Raw genomic sequence first — 22,823 nt, 5'->3', positions numbered from 1 at the left:
TTTATTTACAGAAGCATGTAACCCCAGGGGATTGCATATCTCTTTTTCATCAGTGTACAAAATCAGGGTTTTACTGAAAACAATGGGGGGGGATTTGAAAAGACTCCCATCAGCAACGTCATACAAAAAAATCATCTTTGTGCGAGCTCTGTGGTGTGGTGCTGATCATATCCAAAATTCTGGAATTGGGCAACAACTGTTCAAGACTCTTAATTAAGGGTACGTAGTAAAAACTTTTGTTTTTGATTGCAAGAATCCTTGATTGTCCTTTCATAACTCTACAGACCCTTTGAGACAAAACAATCTCCTCTGGTTTAACTGGGTTAAAAAGCTCCCTGAATGGTTTTGTCCTGCTTGTACGTGGTGGCCATAATGGAGAAGGGATCCTGAAAATTCTCAAATGCTGCTAGTGCCTCCTCTTGGAGCTGCTCTGCACTGTCTGAATATCTTTCGAAGATCCCTTTTATTTGGTTCCTTAATGTATCCAGAAGAGAAGTTTGATACTACTGAACTCCAGAGACAATATTGTAAGGCACTTACACAGCAGTTAATAGATCTATGTTGGATATGTAGGTCCAGGTTGCTAAAGACCCAAATATTTTATTGGTAAAACACCCATGCATTTAACGGTTCATGTATTAAAATCTATGGAAATTAAAGGCATCATGTAATTTATTTTGGTATTATGAAATTGTGTAGGTGCTGTTCATCTTGCCAAGTAAACCAAACAATTGAAGGTAACAACTGTTTATTCAAGTTAGTGTAAGCAACTGATAAGGGATTTAAGCCATTTTATGTTGCGGCGCCCGGGGAGCAGTTGGGGGTTCGGTGCCTTGCTCAAGGGTCTCACCTCAGTCGTGGTATTGAGGGTGGAGAGAGCGCTGGACATTCACTCCCCCCACCTACAATCCCTGCCGGCCTGAGACTCGAACCCACAACCTTTGGATTACGAGTCCGACTCTCTAACAATTAGGCCACGACTTATAAGATAGTAGATGACTTTTAAAACCAGGTCAGTTTTTACTTGTTATTTTCAATGTGGACAGAGGCAACACATTCCTTAATAAGTGTTTCTGATAAACAGTTATTGCAAATTTGGTGTTTGTGTACATTGTGCAATGATTTTTCTCTTATTCTCCTGCAGAAATGAGTCAGTTTAGAGCAAAACCATTAAAATGGAATTTGGGAACGTGTCTATTATATCTCTTTTTAACTGTTTTGGTGGGATAGGAATAATAAATGTAGAGGATATTACAATATCAATAAGATCATAGAACAGAATGTCATTTACAAAAAGCCTTAACTAGGTCATCCATGATTCCTCATCATTCACTCATGTGACGAGCTGTACAAAAGTACATTAGTCTCCACCTCCACCTGTTTGAGACACTCCACCCTTATGAAGAATTCCCTTGTGGTTTTAAGACTAGAGAGTGGCTTCACTAGAGAGGGGGTGGAGTTGTAAAAACCAAGTAACTTGATTCCATGTAAGCAAAGTGAAAGTAAAAAATAAGGAAAAAGACACACAATTTCAGTGCTTTCAATGACGGGAATCTACACGTCTGTATATTTTGTGGTAAGTCCAGACATTTAGTTAACAAATATGGTCATATAAAATAGGCTGCCATTTGTACTTTTTGAAGGGGATTTTTAGACTGCGTTTGTAGTCTCGTATTCCTAAGGTTACCTAAACGGAAATGTCAACAGGTGATCATGGATTTAATCAAGTTGGATTTTATTCAGACGGGTCAAATACATGTTTGTATTAATGTGTTAAAATCTATGGAAAGGAAGGCTTCATGTATTTACTTGTTATTTTCAGTGTGGACAGAGGCAACACTTGGAGGTTATACCTGTTTCTGATATTCACTGCAGATTTGTTGTTTGTGTACATTGTGCGATGATTTTCCTCTTATGCTCCTGCAGAAATGAGTCAGTTGAGCAAAGACCATTCAAATGGAATATGGAAATGTGTCTATTATATGTCTTCTTCACTTTGTGTTTCAGTGGGATAGAGATAATAAAGGTTGATAATATGACAATATTAATAAGATTGTCATTTACAAAAAGCCTTTATTAGGTCATCCATGATTCCTCTTCATCTTGTGATGTGACCAGGGAAAAATACTGAGCAGCACAAATTTAAGAGAATAGTACATTAGTCTCCACCTCTATTTGAGACACTCCACCCTTATGAAGAATTAATTTGTGGTTTTAAGACTAGAGAGTGGCTTCACTAGAGAGTGGGTGAAGTTGTAAAAACCAAGTAACTTGATTCCATGTAAGCAAAGTGAAAGTAAAAATAAGGAAAAAGACACAATTTCTGTGCTTTCAATGACGGGAATCTACACGTCTGTATATTTTGTGGCAAGTTCAGCAATTTACTTTACAAATATGGTAATAAAATATATAATATATAAAATTGGTTGCCATTTGTACTTTTAAAGGGGCTATTATAGACTGATATTTGTATTCTTGTGTTCCTATATGTAAACTGTGGAAATGTCAATGGGTGAAGAGATTTAATTTAACTCAGACTGGTGAAATATATGTTTGTGTTAATGAGCTAAAATCTATGGAAAGGAAGTTTGCTTAAATGCAAAACCTTAAACTGTATTAAACTCGAGCACAAGAGGTACTACTATTTACTCTCTGCAGAGTATATAATGACGTAATCTGAAAACAGTGGAAGTCTGCTTGATTAAGACTGAATTTGGAACACAAATCATTGAAACTGGCAAATCTAGTCCATCTATGTAAAGAACAGAGCACTGCCCTTATTTTGCTATTATTGAAAAGCAAAGTCTAGTTGGGCTCTGAAGCTAAAATGTTTGTCTTAATGGCAAGTGGGCTGGGTCCATACTTTAAAGGGGCCATGAACTGCCTATTTTATTATTTTGTACTGTTCTCTGAAGTCCACTTATAATCTTATCAAGATTTTTACATTTAAAAAAATCATTATTTAGAAGTAATAGGCTATTTTCTGTCCTTGTTTTGACCCTCCTCATCAGAACGCTCAGTTTGAACAGGCGTGGCGGATTGTAGACTCGAAAGTAAACACTGTTGTGATTGGCTAACACTTTTGTATGTTTGACAGCCTGCATCCTTCACAGATGGATGTATAAATACTCATTAAATATCAAATGATCTGTAATAACAGACAAAGCAATTGTAGTAAAAACAGTTACTCATACTTGTTGGATCCAATACAGTTGGCACAGCATTGTCTTTGAAAATCCCATGTCAAATGATGCCTTGTTTGTAAACAAATCCACAGTAAAATTAAGTTAACAAAAGACCAAGTTCTTACTTGGGGAAGTCGTGGCCTAATGGTTAGAGAGTCGGACTCGTAATCGAAAGGTTGCGAGTTCGAGCCCCCGGCCGGCAGGAATTGTAGGTGGGGGGAGGGAATGTCCAGCGCTCTCTCCACCCTCAATACCACGACTGAGGTGCCCTTGAGCAAGGCACCGAACCCCCAATTGCTCCCCGGGCGCCGCAGCATGGCTGCCCACTGCTGTGTGTGTGTGTGTGTGTGTGTGTGTGTGTGTGTGTGTGTGTGTGTGTGTGTGTGTGTGTGTGTGTGTGTGTGTGTGTGTGTGTGTGTGTGCACCTGGTATTCATCACGTCCTGGGGACCAAATGTCCCCACAAGGATAGTAATACCAGTAAATCTTAATCTTGTGGGGACATTTTTTGGTCCCCATGAGGAAACAAGCTTATAAATCATACAGCATAAAGTTTTTTGAAAATCTAAAAATGCAGCATGTTTCCTGTGAGGGCTAAGTTTAGGTGTAGGGTTGGTGTAGGGCAATAGCACATACAGATTGTACAGTATAAAAACCATTACGCCTATGGAGAGTCCCCATAAAACATGGAAACCCAACATGTGTGTGTGTGTGTGTGTGTGTGTGTGTGTGTGTGTGTGGATTTGTTCACTACTCACTGCTGTGTGTGTGTGTGCGCACTTGGATGGGTTAAACGCAGAGCACCAATTTCGAGTATGGGTCACCATATTTGACAATACGTCACGACTTTACTGACGTGGTCTTCATTAAAAATAAGAATCTTCCAGTTTTTCCTAATGTTGGATCAGAAGGAAGACAATGTAAATGACTGTTTTTCCATAGTGTCTTCTTGTGTTTGGAGCCATTTTTATCATTTGGATTCTGCATAGACCTGCGTTCGCCTCATTATTTATCTGCTCAAATCAGTGGGCGGGGCTAAACAGGCAGTGATGTAGAAGCAGGCGTTGATCTTCCTCTGCAGAGGCAGTGTTTTCAAACTTTTTTGTCAGCCGAACCCCTTTGACATAAATTATTTACTTAAAGTACCCCCTGATATTTTAAGTAAATATTTCATTAATTTAATGGCACATTTACATGTTTAATTTTAAAACTATTTATATCAGTATATTTTTATCAATATATTTTTAACTTTCAGTAATATGTATATATTGTTATTATTACACTCAGAAAATTATAAAAAAAAATCATATTACTTTAATTTGAACTCAATATAGTTTTTTTGCCACTCAGTGGGCGGAGCCGCAGCCACTCCATGCATACCCTCTATTACATCATAGAGTCGTACACAACCTGTCCTTTTGGCAGATTGTCTTCAATATAAGCTGTTTTTAGACTAACGAGAAAGTTTTGACTTCTGAAACTAGGTTGTGAAGATCTCTTTTAACTTTGTGTTTCCATGTTTAGGTGTGAAACCGGTCTGAGGTGTGAAATAAAAGTGTGAAACACTTTGAGGAAGGAAGGTCACTGCATCTAAAATGAATCTCAGTGAGGATATAATGGAGGAGAATTCTAAATCTAAAACAAGTCTCTGCAGGAAAACAGAAGAGTCTGGTGCTGATCTGCATCAGATGCCAAGAGCATCATCTCCGGATTTTAGCATTATGGCTGTAAAGTCTGAAAACTCCAAGCTGTTTAATTTACCTAATCTCACTGATGAAGCTATGACATCTGAATCAGGTAACAAATGCATTATTTAGCAGATAATTTGATGGAAAGTGACTTGCAGTGCATTAAAGCTATATAGACACAAGCCAGTGCTTGGAACAACAGATTGAATCAAAAACTGCAGGCAGTGCTGAAACACTGTTTTGTTTGTTTATCATTATCAGCAGGAAAAAAGAGAAAAAGAGAAGCATTACCCGGACCTAGCGGTGTGTCTCCAAAGAGTGTTGACTCTATGAAGATGAATCTTTCTTCACTCAGTGACGCAAGAATGACCTCTGATCCTTTGTTAGTATAAGCATGGAGTTGTTGACTTAAGATAATGTGGCTTTGATGAACACCAATTATTACAAACATGATAGAAATAGCAACAAACCTTCTTATATCTACATAAACCATTTCCAACAAAAAAAATGAATCTGTGATTTGTTGATTCTATTTAAAAAAAATTAAAGTACAAAGAAAAGATTTGTTTTCATTGATTTATTTAAAAAAAATTTTTTTTTTAATTCTCAAAGCAAGATTACAAAGAATTTTGGCCTTCAACCACTATCCACAACAGCCAATATGTTAATAATAGGCATGCTAATAAGCAACTACTTAATAGTGACAATATTGGTCCCTATATAAAACTGTTAGCCTTTTTTCTTATTGCATTTTACTAAATATCCCATTTTTTCTGTAACTGGAGTTGATATATTTAAGAGATTTATCATTCATTTTCTTATCTAGACAAACTTACATTGCATTTGTCAAATATTTTATTTTATTTATTTCCTCAGCAGTGGGCTGGAGTACTGCCTGACTAACAAAAGGAAGCAAAACAAAAGCTTGAAGAGATAGAGCAGACTAAAGACGTGCATCAGGATTCTTACCAACCAGGAAAAGATGTTTTTCAAAAGGTCCAAGTTCAACACAAAAACAGCATGAAGAACAGGTATGAGAGATTATTTGAGGGAATCGAACTACAAGAGACTCAAACCCTCCTGAACAGGATCTACACACAGCTCTATATCTTAGAGGGAGAAAGTGAAGGGGTCAATGAAGAACACGAGGTTTTACAGATGGAGAAAACAACTAGAACACACTTAAAAGACACTCCAATCTTCTGCAATGAGATCTTTAAAGCCTCACCTGAACCAGGATGTGAGGAGAAAGACCAAATCAAGACTGTTCTTACTAAAGGCATTGCTGGAATTGGAAAAACCGTCTCTGTGCAGAAGTTCATTCTGGACTGGGCCGAGGGAAAAGCCAATCAGGATGTAGATTTCATGTTTGTGCTTCCATTTCGAGAGCTGAACTTGATCCAAAATCATCAGTACAGTCTTCACAGACTTCTGCTGGACTTTCATCCTGAACTTCAAGATCTGGACTCAAGGATTTATGAGGAGAGTAAAATTGTGTTCATCTTTGATGGTCTGGATGAAAACAGAATTGAACTGTTGTTCTTGGACAGTGAGACAATTTCTGATGTTACTAAGATTTCATCAGTGGGTCTGTTGATTTCAAACCTCCTGAGAGGAGATCTGATTCCCTCTGCTCTCATCTGGATCACCACCAGACCAGCAGCAGCCAATCAGATCCCCTCTAACTACATCAACCGTGTGACAGAAATTCAGGGATTTGATGAGCCTCAGAAGGAGGAATATTTCAGGAAGAGAATCAGTGACCAGGATCAAGCCAGCAGAGTCATCTCACACATCCGAAGATCAAGAAGCCTCAACATCATGTGCCACATCCCAGTCTTCTGCTGGATCTCATCCACTGTGCTTCAGAAGCTCCTGGAAGAAGATCTGAGTGCAGAAATCCCTCAAACTCTGACTGAAATGTACATCCACTTCCTGCTGATTCAGATCAACATGAGGAACCAGAAGTATGAAGAGAAAGATCCAGAGAAACTCCTGCAGTCCAACAGAGAAGTGATTGTGAAACTTGCTGAACTGGCCTTCAAACAGCTGATGAAGGGCAATGTGATGTTTTATGAGGAGGACCTGAAGGAGAGCAGCATAGACCCCACTGACGCCTCAGTGTATTCAGGGATTTGCACTGAGATCTTTAAGGCGGAATCTGTGATTCATCAGAGGAAAGTCTACAGCTTCATTCATCTGAGCATTCAGGAGTTTCTGGCTGCTTTCTATGTGTTTTACTATTATATAATAAAAAATGACAACACATTGCAGTATTTGGATCAAGTACATAATCTCCATAGGGACACCGTATCTAAAGCCCTTCAGAGGGAGAATGGACAACTGGATCTGTTTCTGCGATTCCTGCTGGGTGTCTCACTGGAGTCTAATCAGAGACTCTTAAATGATCTACTTACATACACAGTAAAAAGCTCAGAAAGCATTGAAAAAACCTCCCAGTACATTAAAGACAGAATAAAGTCTGACAAATGTCTCCCCACTGAAAGATCCATCAATTTGTTTCTCTGTCTACTGGAGATGAAAGATCAGACACTGTACAAAGAGATTCAGGATTTTCTCAAACACTCAGACAAACACTCAGAGAAACTCACTCCTGCTCAGTGTTCATCGATCACCTGCATGCTTCAGATCTCAGAGGAGGTGCTGGATGAGCTGGACCTGAAGAAATACAACACATCAGAGGAGGGCAGAAGGCGACTGATACCAGCTGTGAACAACTGCAGAAAAGTTCTGTAGGTAACTTTATTCTTATCATATTGTCCAAAAAAAAAAATGTGCAAGCTCCGATGAATTAGATCGACATTATGAGTAGTTAACCTTTTTATAGGTGCACCTCGAAATTCTCAATTGGACTGACTACATCAGTAATTAAATGTGTCTCATTAAATATGCAGTTCTACTGTTAAACATATGTATGCCAAGAATGTAACATCTTTTTTTAACACAATTAACACATTATGTGATAGATCCTATAGAATGCAGTTATATGCCCCATAAATGCAGGAGATTGAGGCTAAAATGCCCCCTTTTTAGTTTTTGTATCATATTTACATCATATATATAATATAGTTAAACAATATAACAGGAGCAACAAGTGCAGTATCACACAAGTGCTGTTTTTGACCAAAATACAACTAGTGCAAATGTGATTTTATACAACAATTCAATAAATAAAAACTTATTAAAAACGTAATATAAATTTTTTCCAATGCAAATACCTAATAAAGCTACAGTAGAACTGTTGTGTGTTTCCGAGCAACACATAAAACACCGAGCAATTCTTGTTTTGAATGAATTGGGTGAACCAGTTATTCAGTGGCCCATTAAAAAAAAGAGCGCCATTTACTCGTTCGTGACGTCACGTAATACGCAATTACGTTGAAAAGGTCACGGTTGATGTAGGCGGAAGTACCGAGTCAGTGTTTACAAATGTGCGGAAGGAGGACCATATACACATATTCAAATGTCTTTGTGTCAGTTTATCGTTTAAAATGCCCATTTCGTGTGCGTATCCTGGGTGTTTTAATATTAAAATGCCTAAAAGAAAATTTTGGATTTCACGTCAACCGTGACCTTTTCAACGTAATTGCGTATTACGTGACGTCACGAACGCGCATCACAGAACAGAGCAAGGCGAGCATTTGTGCTTATAAAACTTTTTTATTTATTTTTGAAATGACCGATCGTTTCGCTAGATAACACCCTTATTCATCGTCTGGTATCGTTTAAAGCCCTTTGAAGCTGCACTGAAACTGTCATTTGGACCTTGAACCGTTTGGGTCCCATTGAAATCCATTATATTGAGAAATGTTTTCATCAAAAACCTTAATTTCTTTTCGACTGAAGAAAGAAAGACATGGACATCTTGGATGACATGGGGGTGAGTAAATTATCAGCAAAAGTTTTTTTAAAAGTTAACTAATCCTTTAATTGCTGAAAGAATCAGCTGTTTGAACGAATCAAATGAATGAATGGCTCAGTGACTCTTTCACAGCAGTGATCAGCAATGCAGCAATTGGTTGGCATCAAGACAACAGCGTAATGACATCACATAATTAAAAAAGAACATCACACACCTGACAAAACAGGGAAACAAACGTGTTAAAATGACAAACATTTTAAAAGACAAAGGAAATGTGTACTATTTTTTTTTACACGATTCTGAGTTCTTTCCAATATTTCAGTGTCGTAATTAGCAATTTGTTAAATTTAACCTGTGAAGCTGATTTGTTACATTAATTAGGTTTGTTACTTAATTGAATCTCTTAATTAAGAATCAAGCATTTTTGAAAAGCACTCCATAAAGCCACTTGCCTAATAACTGTCACTGTTCAAATTAAAGGGATAGTTCACCCAAAAATGAAAATTCTGTCATTAATTACTCACCCTCATGCTGTTCCAAACACGTGAGACCTTCATTCATCTTCGGAACACAAATTACGATATTTTGGATGAAATCCGAGAGCTGTCTGACCCTCCCATAGACAGCAAGGGTCATGAAACTGTCAAAGTCCAGAAAGTTACCAAAAACATCGAAACATTCCATGTGACTTAAGTTGTAAGAGTCCGGACTTTGAGAAGCACTGATTTAGATCATCAAAATATGAATCTGTAGATACCAAACATGTTGTAGGTGAGGTTACATTAACTAGTGGTTAACTGTGGTTCTGTTCAAACTCTGCTCAGAACACAAGATCGCTACAGAGGAAGTGATGATGTGATTTTTTTTTTAAAGCACGAGTCATAATACCTCAAAACTTACTAAATTGTGTATTTGTGTTTCTTTCAGTCTTGCTGAATGCAATCTCACTGGTCAGAGCTGTGAAATTGTGGTCTCGGCTCTACAGTCATTCAACTCTCCTCTCAGAGAGCTGGACCTGAGTAACAATGACCTGCAAGACACCGGAGTGAAGATGCTCTCGGATTCACTAAAGAGTACAAACTGCAAACTGGAGATACTGCGGTGTGTAAGGGTAGAACTACAAATTAGTAAATGACGCATTGGATTTTCAAGATTCAAGAGTTTTTATTTGTCACATACACAATTATACAGGGTATAACCAGCAGTGAAATGTAGGTCAGGTCCGCTCCAAGGACAGTGCAATTGTATAGAATACAAATATTAAGAAGGAGAAGTACAAAACATAAAATAAAATAAAAGAATAAAATAAAATAAGATAAGATAAAAAATATAAATATAAATGTGCAGGTCAGTATGTTGTTGACTTAAATAGTAAAAGAGGAATGTGCAAAAATAATGTGCAAAAAGTTGTACAGGGTATTTGAATAGCAGCAATATGAGATAGAGAAAAATTATGAATAGCTTATTGATATATGATATTTACATGGAGTCAAGTGATGTTATGACACAGAGTTAGAGTTTAGGAGCCTGATGGCCTGGGGGAAGAAGCTCCTCCTAAGTCTCTCAGTTTTTGCCATCAGGCTACGGAAGCGCTTACCAGATGGAAGCAAAGTGAATAGACGGTTACCAGGGTGATTTGGGTCCTTGAAGATTTTAACAGCTCTGTTTTGGCAGCGTTTGAGGTAGATGTCCTGCAGAGAGGGGAGCGCAGACCCTGAGATGCGCTCAGCTAAGCGCACAACTCTCTGTAGTGCTTTGCAGTCCTGATTGGAGCTGTTTCCATACCACACTGAGATGCACTGAGTCAATACACTTTCTATGGTCCCTGAATAGAACGTTTTCAGGATTGCTGGTGAGACCCAGAATTTCCTCAGCTGTCGCAGATGGTACAGTCTTTGCCTGGCTTTCTTAACCTGTGTTTGGATGTGTGTAGTCCAAGCCAGGTTCTCGGAGATGTTTACACCGAGGTACTTGAAGCTACTCACCCTTTCCACCCTGTCTCTTCCTAAAGTCCATGATCAGCTCTTTAGTTTTGCTCACATTCAGAGAGAGACAGTTGTCCTGGCACCATGATGTGAGTCTCTCTACCTCATCCAAGTATGCGGTCTCATCGTTGTTGGAGATGAGGCCCAGAACCACAGTATCATCAGCGAATTTGACAATAGATGTGGAGCTGTGAGAGGACACGCAGTCATGCGTGTAGAGAGAGTAGAGCAGGGGACTCAGGACACAGCCCTGTGGGGCTCCTATGTTCAGAGTGATGGAGTTTGAGGTGAACTGGCCAACTTTCACCACTTGAGGTGAAGTGAAGTGACATTCAGCCAAGTATGGTGACCCATACTCGGAATTCGTGCTCTGCATTTAACCCATCCAACGTGCACACACAGCAGTGAACACACACACACCGTGAACACACACCCGGAGCAGCGGGCAGCCATTTTATGCTGCAGCGCCCGATGAGCAGTTGGGGGTTCGGTGCCTTGCTCAAGGGCACCTCAGTCGTGGTATTGAGGGTGGAGAGAGCGCTGGACATTCACTCCCCCCACCTACAATTCCTGCCGGCCGGAGACTCGAACCTGCAACCTTCGGATTACAAGTCCGACTCTCTAACCATTAGGCCACGACTTCCCCGTAGGGCCACGACTTGAGGTCTGCCGGTGAGGAAGTCTTGAATCACAGAGTGAGGAGTTTAGGCCGAGGTCTGTGAGTTTAGATGCCAGCTTGATGGGGACTATAGTGTTGAAAGCTGAGCTATAGTCAATGAATAGCAGCCTTACATAATTCCCATTGTTGCTGTCCAAGTGTGTGAGGGAAGAGTGGAGAACGTGAGAAATGGCATCGTCCGTGGATCTGTTTGGGCGATAGGCAAACTGGAGAGGGTCCAAAGTATCAGGGATGGAGGAGCAGATGTGGCTCTTTACAAGTCTCTCAAAAACCTTCATGACTATAGATGTGAGGGCAACTGGGCGATAGTCATTCAGGCAAGAGGTTTTATTGTTCTTTGGCACAGGGATAATAATGGATTTTTTGAATGAAGTGGGAACCACGGAGGTAGCAAGGGACTCATTAAAAATGGAAGTGAACAAACCAGCGAGCTGATCGGCGCAGGACCTCAGAACACGGCCGGTTATCCCATCAGGTCCGGCTGGTTTCCTGACGTTCACTCTCTTTAGCGCCCTCCGAACCTCATCCTCCGACAGGGTGATTACAGGATCGTCGCTGCTCTGCCTGTTGCTTCCTGCCGCGCTGGTCGGCAGATACGCGCCACCGCCGTTGCCATCGAAGCGGCCGTAGAAGATGTTTAACTCGTCGGCCAGCAACGGATCTGCTCTCACCTCCGCGGAGGATTTGTTTCCGAAGTCACAGATGGTCCTCAGTCCCTGCCACATCCGTCGAGAGTCGTTGAGCTGGAAATGAGACTCAATTCTCTCTCTGTATCTGTGTTTGGCGGCTCTTACTGTGCGTCGGAGAGCATAGCACGATGCTTTGTACTCGCTCGTATTCCCAGACAGAAGAGCCTCATTGTAAGCGGCAGTGCGTGTGTTAACCGCGGCACGGATTGTTCTGTCCACCCACAGTTTCTGATTGGAGAATGTCCTTATCGTTATTGTTTCTGTAGCTTGCTCGGTTAGCGTGTTTACAAAACTTAATGCTACATCCGTGAACTCGCTGACGTCAGAAGAACTCGCCCGGAACATGTCCCAGTCGACGTCATCAAGCGCCGCCTGCAGCATAGTCTCTGAGTGGGAGGACCAGCGCGTCACTACTCTCTGCACCGGAGGTTCCTGAACGAGCCATTGTTTTTATCCCGGTGTTAGAAAAATGGTGGCATGGTCCGATTTGCCAAAAGCCGGTAGTGAGCGGGCTTTGTAGGCATCCTTGAACTGAGTGTAGCAATGATCCAGTGTGTTCGGTCCTCTAGTTGGATATGTGTTGATGGAAGTTCGGCATGACCTGTCTGAGGTTGGCTTTGTTAAAGTCCCCCGCGATGATGAAGGCAGCGTCAGGATGTTTGTTAATGTAGCCGCTGAGCACATCGTGAAGTTTAGATAAAGCCAAGCCGGTGTCCGCCTGTGGTGGAATGTACACAGCAGTAACAATGATCGATGAGAACTCCCGGGGCAGATAAAATGGGCGGCAAATAATGGAAAGATGTTCCAGATTTTGGACATAGTTCTAATAGTTGACGGATCGTGAATGATTAGTTCTCTTCAGAAAGTTAAAGCAAGAGAGTTTTTCATGGTCATTTTTTTATTATTATGTTTAGTTTAAATATTTCAATTTCTTTAACATTTGAGATGACATATTTTGGGCGTATTGATAAAAATGTGCTGACAGTGATAAATAATATTAGCATTAATTCTAAAATGTTTAAGCTGTTAAAATCTTGTGCTCAATTATGCTTGAACAGGCATATTCATCATCCATAGACTTAAAATACAGTGCAGGTGCTCAATTAACCCATTTCCTTTCTCTTTGTAGATTATCTGGCTGTATGGTGACAGAGGTTGGCTGTCGTTATCTGGCTTCCGCTCTGAAATCAACTTCACACCTGAAAGAGCTGGATTTGAGCTACAATTACCCAGGAGAATTAGGAGTCAAGCTGCTCTCTGACAGACTCAGTGATCCAAACTGCACGCTGGAAAAACTCAAGTATGCTAGATTAAATTTACTTGGGTTGACAGTAGCAGTAGCTTGAGTTGGGATGCAGATGCAAATATTTTCATTGGCACAAACAGTAACATCAGTAAAAAATTTAACAACCTAATTTTTAGAGTGTAAAATTTTAAATATTCTTACTATATATATATGTGACCCTGGAGCACAAAACCAGTCTTAAGTCGCCGTGGGATATTTGTAGCAATAGCCAAAAATACATTGTATGGGTCAAAATTATAAATTTTTCTTTTATGCTAAAAAACATTAGGATTTTAAGATCATGTTCCATGAAGATATTTAGTGAATTTCCTACCGTAAATATATCAAAATGTAATTTTTGATTAGTAATATGCATGGCTAAGAACATAATTTGGACAACTTTAAAGGTGATTTTCTCAATATTTAGATTTTTTTACAACCTCAGATTCCAGATTTTCAAATAGTTGTATCTCTGCCAGATATTGTCAGATCCTAACAAACCATACATCAATGAAACGATTATTTATTCAGCTTTCAGATGATGTATAAATCTCAATTTCGAAAAATGGAAATTGTGACTGGTTTTGTGGTCCAGGGTCACATATATATGTATAAATGAGGTGTTGATTTGGTCTGGAGCTCTGTATATATGCCCTGTGTGTTTGTGTGTGAATGAAGGTAAGAAAAGTAGTTTGATGTGTTCCTGCTCTGCATCTATCTCTCTCTCATTCAAATCATCATCTCGGCTCCAACAATGAACTGTTCCATTTATACACTTCTTTTAACACAGCTACGAGAAGCGTTATACGTGGACGTGCGGTTGGTGTGCTGTATTAAAGCTTTAATCAGGATAAAACCGTATATTAAAAGCTAACATAAGCCGTAGCATTATAGCGTATCTAAACGTATGAGACAACAACAAACAAAACACATACCATTAAGAGCCATGCTTGCACAGGTTCTGCGCAATCCTCTTCACTAATATTCTCTGCGTCTCATTCAGGCTCAAATTGATAAGTAATATTGACAGCGCCATTGTTTACAATACAACCAGAGCACATGCCGCTGAGCTGAGGGGTTGGGACGTTCAGACGCACACTAGAAGCAGTTTAGCCAATCACAACACACTGGACCAGCTAACCGATCTGAGCCCATTGCATATTTTTGAGGCAGGGGCTTCATAAAAGCAGGAAATGATCAGCGCTTTTAGAGGAGAAGGGACAGAGCGGTGTGGAATAAAGGTAAATTGTGTGAAAAATACTGCGTTTTTTAAAAACGATGCATTAACACGTGTTAGACTGCACCCCATAAACACAATAAAAAAACAGTCAACCACCCCGTTAACCCTTAAATGCATGAATGTTTTGCCAAACATTATTACATATTCGGGTCTTTAGTGACCCGGACCTATATATCCAGCACGGATGGATCTCTAACTAATGTAATAACAAACAACTCTCTTGATATTTTAAGAACAATTACAGAAAAATAAAAAAAAAGCATATTTCGTTACCTTTTGAATTTAGAAGGGTTCAATTTGAGAATATGATTATTCCATCGATGTCTTCGTCAGAGCGTACTTCCACAGTACATTCAGCATCACAAAAAATAAGAATGTACTACAAATGTACTTGCTTGTATTTAAGTGCATTCAAGAATACTTTATTTTCACCTGGGATGCTATTTTAACCTATGTACAATGATGCATGATACATGGTATTTTATTTTATTATTTAATCATAATATTTCTATAAAATACAATATTATTTTTTACACTTACTGGTACACATTTTTATTTAATAGTGATAATATTTGATTTTTTTGATAAACTGGTTATTAATGGCCAGTATGTGTTATGTAGATTTTTAATCATATTTTTTTCCCTAAATATGAATATTATTTTGAAAAATCACATACCCATTTAAGTAATAATCAGTATTGGTATCATTATTGAGAACATAGTAACTTAAAATACTGATATCAAATTTAAAAAGTTAAAACCTCCCTAATAAAATATTAGCTATAAAAGATTTGGAGAATCACTTCTTTGATCTTACAGTTGTTAAGTTATGCGAATTTATGTTAAACTGAGACAAATTTACTGTACCAACACTGTTTATTTTTTTCAGTGTGGACCATAATGAAGTCTTCAGAATCACACCAGGACTACAAAAATGTAAATCTGTTTTCAGTTTGCCTTCATTTGTTGTACTCAATCATTTTTTTCCACTAAGGTTTTAATGTCTTTTTGTGTTCAGATTTTTGTGATCTCACACTGGATGCAAACACAGCACACACAAGCCTCTTGATGTCCGAGAACAGAACAGTGACACATGTCAAAGATGAGCAATCATATCCTGATCATCCAGAGAGGTTTGAGCACTATGAGCAGGTTATGTGTAAAGAATGTCTGACTGGACGCTGTTACTGGGAGACTGAATTCAATGGCAATGGTCATGTTGCAGTTACATATAAAAGAGTCAGTAGAAAAGAAGGGATTGATTGTCTGTTTGGCCTCAATGAACATTCCTGGTGTCTTTTCTGGATTAACCGAGGCAATGTTTGTACGGCCTGGCACGATAATAAGAACACTGATGTATCTGAATTTGTCCCCTCTCTGTCTAAAAGAGTAGGAGCATATCTGGATTGGCCAGCTGGCACTCTGTCCTTCTACTGCATCTCTGACACACACACACTCACACACTTACACACATTCAACACCACATTCGCTGAACCACTATATGCTGGATTCAGGCTTTATCCTAGAGCCTCAGTATCTCTGTGTCAGATCGAAAAACCTCTGGTAAGAAATTATCTAGAACATGATTCACTCTAGACATAAAGGCTTTCCCAAGATTTTACAAGTTCTCAGAAATTATTTGTTTTTATGACAACTCTCATTACTTTACAACAACTCTGGTAACAGCAGTATGCTGATGGGGGTGAGAACCAGAAGGGCGTATGTGACATTTCACCAGCTTTACAGGAGAGCCAAAACAAAAATTTTACCATAGTTTGATCTGACTTTGTTCTGATTTCCATTGTTTATAATACAAATTTGTACACTCATGGATGACAGTACTTTTGCCAGTAGAAAGAGCTCATTAAGAGCTTTCATTTGATATATATATATATATATATATATATAGCTCCATTTCACCAAAAATGTCACTTACGCCCCCTTCTGGTTCTCACCCTTCTTACGAAACTATTGTTTGTGTTTTTTGTTTTGCTTTAAATGATCAAAAATTTGTACTGTAATATAATTAGCTGTAGTGCTAACACAGTCATTAAAACAAGGACATTAATCTGTACCAAAATATAGAAAAAGTACTAAAATATCGATTTTTTTTTTTACCCATTTAAGCCTATCGGCAACTATAGTTGCTGCAGTTTATAGTTGTCATTTTCCTTTTGTAAGTCTTTTTCTAGATGTTATCCATGTTTTTTGTCTCAATGACATGCAAGCTAACAACCAAATAAAGAGGGGGAAAAGGTATTCACTTCCTTCCTGTCACATGAGGCTGTCAATTTCCTACTCCTATTTCCAGGAAGCATGGCGAAGGCAAACCCTCCCAAAGAAAGGTCATTTTCATGTTACAAATAAGTATTTTTTTGTTGTTGACATCTAAATTATCATGAAGGTCTCTAGAATCATCCAAACAAAACAAATCTTACAAGAGCTCTGCCCTAAGTGTAGGTCTAATATAGGAGATTATATTCATTGCATATGGAACTGTCACATGATTCAGGCTTATTGGTTCAGAGTTGTGGCTCAATTAAATAACATCTTTGGTTTGGATCTGGAGCAGGATCCATTGTCACTTGTTCTGGGTTTTCCCTGTAAGCTTATTTTTTATACATTTTAAAAGCGACTTTTTAGTCTGTTAACTTTTGCTGCCAGGAAGAATCTACTGATGTCATGGATCAGTGATAAGCCTCCCTCCATCAAAGGTTGGCATTCAATTATTAGGGAGATTATTCCTCTGGAACTCTTGACCTGTATTATTCATTCTACAACAGATGCTTTTAATCATATATGGACACCTTACCTTAATTGCACAAATGCTTCTGACATTTTGTGGTTTGGTTTAACATAGTGTTCCTAGAGGTGTATAGACGATTCATGTATTCTCCCCAGATTTTATTTTTAATTTTGATCGGTGTTACAATGCTCTGTTTGTCATCTCATGTATAATTTTGCTTTTGTATTCTCTTTTGTCATATATCTGGCAGCATGTGTATGTGTCTGTTTTGTATTGTGTTGAAAATTATAAAAAAAATAAAAAATTCTTACAAGAGATCTATAGTTTTTTGTATACTTAGTCAAAACAAGACAAATGACTTGTAAGTTCATATAATATCATGGGGAAATGGGGGTATACTGTTGCTAGCATCGTGCTACTCATGTTACCTTCTTGTTAAAAACAGCTTGTTAGCATCATGCTAGCAACATGTTAATCATGTTAGTATTTTGCTAGCATCATGCTAATCACGTTAACAGCTTTTTTAAAACATGTTAACATCATGCTAGCAACACGCTAATTTTGTTTTAACATTTTGTTAACATTATGCTAACACGATTAAAGTTACTATTAGTGCCTTCCCTGTATTGTCCTTTCAGTGAGGTGTACATGGTGGTAATGAATTCTGCTGGTCTGAGTTTTCGCTTTGAATTGAATTTTTGACAATTCCAAACCGTATCTCAGCGTGACAGTTGGTGTCTCGTGTTTGGCATAGATGGCAGTGTAACAGTAAAATCAACAGATTACCTTTTTAGGTCACCTAAAAGTATGCCGCTCCAAAGTGGAAAGATTGGCATGTAATTCTCCAAAAGGAATGTGACGATACCAGGGCAGTAATATGGATTTAGTTGGAATTCCTCATGTGTTTCCTCTTCCAAAGTGTTCAAACAAGCTTCAGAAGAGCCTACTGTAAGGAAAACCACCGGTGATTGTCCTAGATGTATTTTCTTCGTCTTTCCAGTTTGGGGTCTCTTCTGTTTCTTGCATGGGTACGTCTTGATTTATTATGTCCCGCAAGAATGCTACACTGCTTAACACACTTGCGGTCATGTATCTTGAAAGCAGTGCAACGCACAGGGCATTGAAAATCTCCAGGGCTTCGTCCACACACGGTGTTTTGCAATCTCGCAAATACAAACGTGGCAAATGCTTTCAAGCCTTTATAGCTGGTTTTTCTGCGAAAAGCAGCAGAGACGGCTTTTATTACGTGTGCTGCACACAGATGTAAAATAGTCTTTGATCTGATCTCTGACCATTTTTTCTGCTTTTGGCAGATCGCATGCACATTTTCTAGGTATGCAAGCACTGATTCTTTATTGAAAGACAGAAGAACCACTTGCAGTAGAGACCAGCTATAACCCGTCTCTACACGGTGTATTTGCACTGTGGTGTAAGTGGACAATTTCAGCAAAAACTGCATCAGCCAGAAAGTAATAGGCAGGACAGAATGCTCAGAAGAAATCATTTTGCTAACCGGCAAAGGTGGGGCATCTCTTCCTCCTGGTAAGGTCAGTGCATAGTACAGAATTTATTTATTCTGATATGGAGATGACACTGCCTGTAGTATCTAAATACAGCGTTACTGGCGATTTATTTATTTTTTATTTTTTTTATGCAATGTGCTAAAATAGTCATCCCCGTTTCGGTGTAAAGGTGGGTGCCGAATGGGTCAACTTGAAAATTGTGTACATATCCTGGTGTGTTATAGAATGATGTATCTGTTTGTCTGATGATTGACTGTGTCAGCTGTGTCTCCAATAAAATGTTGTCATGAAGCTGCATGTTTTGTTTTGTTTTATTTCATGAGAGATTACTTCAGGATGTTTTTACTGAGGCTGTGGGTTATATTTCCCGCGACAAGCTCCTCCACTGGGGTGTTTCGCAATCTATTGTAATACTCTTTGCTCACGCCTTCAATGACACTTCTGGCTATAGATCCCCACCTGATGTTACTTGCTTGTCAAAAGCGTTGATGAGATTTACTGTGAAGAATTTCACCAGAACGGCACACGGTCACTGGAACGTACTGGTGTTTCAAAGGTTTTCGTGTGATGGTGAACTTGTAATTTGCTCTGCATGAAGGGAAGATATATTTGGCCCTCACCATTATATATGGGCACTGCCGTTTTCGACTTCCTGTTGCACGTACGTGCTGGTACGTGAATCTGAGTGGACAGCCAGGAGTGATTTTCCTAAATTTTTGATACATGTAGTGAGTCCATGGCCGTCTAAGTTTATTTATCCCTTTCAAAGGTGATATTTGTTTCCAAATTTTGGGTTCTATGAGCAATTTAAATATTTTTGGTGGGGGGTGTGACGTGTGTCGAAAGTCATCTTTTGTACCTTTGATGGTTGGGGGATGCACATCAGTTTCACTCTGAACACTCAGATCACTGGGAGGAGGCACATCATCAGCTTCAATTTCAACACTCACTGGAAGGATGCGCGTCAGTGTCACTCTCCATTGTTTTCACTCTCTCATGCCCTGTATGTGTAAGAGAACTGTTGTGTGTGTGTCATGTGTTCCTGCCTCTTGTGCCCATATTTGGTTTGTTTCCTGTTCTCGTTTCATGTAATTAGTAGCTTATTCGTGTCCAGCCGTGTTCGTTAATTTACTTGTGTATTTATAGTCCTGTCTGTGTAGTGCCATTTTGTCTGGTCTACTCGTTACTCCCCGGTGTTCCTGTCAGTGTCGGCCTTGCCTTGTCCTGCCCTGATGTCCTAGTAAAGTATGTTTTTGAGTTACATCCTCGTTTCCGTGTTTCCTGTGTCCTCCCTGCTGTGTGCACCGTGACAGTATGACCCCTCTTCTGATTATCCTCAATTTCTTCTCTTGGATGCCAGTTGGAAGGCATACAATCAGCGGATGTATCTTCCTTTTGAATAATTGTTCTCAGGTCCCTCCTGTTGTATCGCCACACAACATAAAGCCATTGTCTATTGTTTTGCGTGTTTTGACCAAAAATGCTAGTAGACAGTGTATGCCAGATCGGTGCCGTCTGAGTTGTGTCTTGCTGATTTATGTTTGCTGTCTTAAAAAACTTAACAAGTACCTCTTTACCTCCAGCTGCTGTCCACGTGTCTCTTCTGGCAGCCCCTTTTCCCCTTTTTGTTTTTGCCATGATTATTGAAATTCCACTGTTTAGTAGTTCACTTTCTCAATAAAACTGAAACATTAGTTGTGGCACCTTTATAACCATGGCCTAAACTTTGATATGGTTTGTAGCAGGTGAGCCAGTTGTGTGCATTACAGGTGATGGTTATTGCAATATCGACAATACTATAAAAGTCACCCCGACACTATTAGCCTACGCATATATTAAGGTATCATTGCGAGCTCAAGGTAACGCTCTAAAAAATGCTGTTTGTTTCAACTCAAAATTGTTTAAAATATGGAGAAACCCAACAGTTGAGTTTAAATTTTAAATAAAATTGTTAACCCATCGGTATGGGTTGGTCCAATTTTTACGCCGCCAATTTTTACGTGTTAGTGTGGACTGTGAAATCGGAGGTATTTGAAAACCATTACGCATGTTTAGGGGAATTTCACAATGGCAGTTTACTTAAAAACATGGGCACGGTACGCTTGATAAACATAAAATTTGTCACGTGGACCCCGGTGTGTAGGCCTACACCGGGCTTCTGATCCCGAGACTACTTGAAAGGAGATGGTCTGAGTTTGGCTGCAGACGAACTGTGGCGCCTTTCACATGCGTGTGCATGCGTGAGCCGATTACGATGCAGGCCTACACCAAATTGAAACATAAACTCGTAGTATACGCAGTAGTAGGACAACAGGTAAAAACACATGAAAGAGATATTACCGAAATAGCAAGAACTGTTGGGCCAAATGTGGCTGATAGCTGTCACATTTGGCCTGGGTATGGCATGGCGGAGCACACGGTCCAAACTTTCACTATATGTTTTGCCATGGCTTTAGAATTGGCTGCCGCAGGGCTGGGTCTGAGATTTTCCTTTTGCCCCTCGATCATCCCCAAGATACTTAATTTTTGTGATTATTTATTAAACTGACCAGAAATATATAGCCTAGTGCGGTTGTATTTTTCTTGTCCGTACATCTCCCCCTCACACTGACAGAATTTCATGTGAATGGTTTAATTTTAAGTTTAAGTTTAATTATAACGCGCATGTCCACTTTATTCCAACAACGAACAAATTATAGCGAACAAAGAACATTTACATTATCAAAGAAAATTACTGAAGCATGAGTGTAAGCAGTGATGTTGTCTGCAGTGTATGATGAATTAATGATGAAGTTTGTACATTCAAAAATTGAATAGCAATAGCTTTTAAAACCACAGGTATATTAATAGCTTTTTCCAATCTTGATTTAAACTGACATGAAATTCCATGAAAACTTACCTTGATCTGATGTTGATCTGCTACAGACATCATGCAATGAAGCGAGATGTATTTTAATCCAGTTCGTCAATGAGTTCAGATTTTTTGTCAAGGAGTAACATGATTCTACAGAAAAGAAGAAGAAAAAAATATTATAGAATTTCTATAGTTTTGCAGACAACAGAGTCAATTATGTATAGAAGTTAACCCCCATTCTGTAAAAAGGCTCACAATTCATTTACTGTTTTGTGCCTATTCAGAAAACATATTTTATTCAAAGACATACCTGTGACACTAATCCTAGCCCTAACTGAATATCAGAAAATATCTAGTGAGATTAGGCAATGAATCTTGTTCTCTCTCTGATTTAAGCCATGGACAGGAAGGGTAAGAAGAGAGAGTATGACAGAGAGTGGGTTTCTTTGAAAAGACTAAGTAAACTACAGAGAAAAAGGGAGAATGCAGAAACTTTAATGGTAGCCAAACGAGTTGAAACTGCAGACACAAATATGGAAATCATGGAAAAACACGGGAAACATGGAATAATGGAGACTGATGAAAATAAAAAAACTGAATTTGGAAACAGAAAACATCTCTGAAGATTCAGATGTTTCTGAACAATTTTCAGATAAAGACTCTCTGGAGATGGGTGATTCAAATTCAAATATAGCAAGGGACATTGCATCTTGGAGCATGGAAAATGGAATTACCCATAATGCTATAGATGGTCTTCTGAAACTGTTAAAGAAACGCAGAACAAAAGACCTTCCATTATGTTCAAGAACATTGCTTGACACTCCAAAATCTGTAAATATTCAACAGAAGTCAGGAAGGGAGTATTTCTGCTTTGGAGTAGAAAAAAATGTAAAAAAATCACATGCAGAAATACTCTGTCGAAACAACTGCAAGGATGGATATCTTAGTGGGAGACCATCGATATTAAGTCTCAACTCTGTTTAAAAGTTCGAAAACTTGTCTTTGGCCAATTCTTTGCAGCACCAACCTAAAACCAACAGATGTATTTCCTGTGGCCATCACATGCG

General features: G+C 39.0%; 1 protein-coding gene across 3 annotated transcripts; it reads left to right on the top strand.

The window, feature by feature from the left end:
- The first annotated feature begins 1,428 nt into the window (after positions 1 to 1,428).
- LOC306858860 (NACHT, LRR and PYD domains-containing protein 3-like) lies at positions 1,429 to 17,669 on the top strand. 3 transcript variants are annotated; one of them, XM_079399628.1, is made up of 9 exons: positions 1,429 to 1,576; positions 4,709 to 4,981; positions 5,134 to 5,254; positions 5,749 to 7,625; positions 9,683 to 9,856; positions 13,238 to 13,408; positions 15,523 to 15,569; positions 15,652 to 16,321; positions 17,417 to 17,669. In XM_079399628.1, exons 4-8 carry the CDS (start codon positions 5,893 to 5,895, stop codon positions 16,227 to 16,229), a joined length of 2,703 nt encoding a protein of 900 aa, XP_079255754.1. In that variant the 5' UTR covers positions 1,429 to 1,576; positions 4,709 to 4,981; positions 5,134 to 5,254; positions 5,749 to 5,892; the 3' UTR covers positions 16,230 to 16,321; positions 17,417 to 17,669. The 3 variants fall into 3 exon arrangements, with proteins under 3 accessions (XP_079255754.1, XP_079255755.1, XP_079255756.1); XM_079399629.1 differs by having other exon boundaries at positions 1,491 to 1,606; XM_079399630.1 differs by lacking the exon at positions 1,429 to 1,576 and adding an exon at positions 2,296 to 2,397.
- The last annotated feature ends 5,154 nt before the right edge of the window (positions 17,670 to 22,823 follow it).

This window comes from Barbus barbus, assembly GCF_936440315.1.
Source record: "Barbus barbus genome assembly, chromosome: 39".
Classification (NCBI taxonomy): Eukaryota; Metazoa; Chordata; class Actinopteri; order Cypriniformes; family Cyprinidae; genus Barbus; species Barbus barbus.
Note: the sequence above shows the minus strand (reverse complement) of the source record. Positions and strands in the feature narration are given on the sequence as shown.

Bases quoted from the DNA above. Each gene is read 5' to 3' on its own strand.
- LOC306858860 (XM_079399628.1), top strand. From the start codon at position 5,893: ATGAAGAACAGGTATGAGAGATTATTTGAGGGAATCGAACTACAAGAG. The intron at 9,857-13,237 runs GTGTGTAAGGGT...TTCTCTTTGTAG, and splicing joins TGCAAACTGGAGATACTGCG to ATTATCTGGCTGTATGGTGA. The intron at 13,409-15,522 runs GTATGCTAGATT...TATTTTTTTCAG, and splicing joins TGCACGCTGGAAAAACTCAA to TGTGGACCATAATGAAGTCT.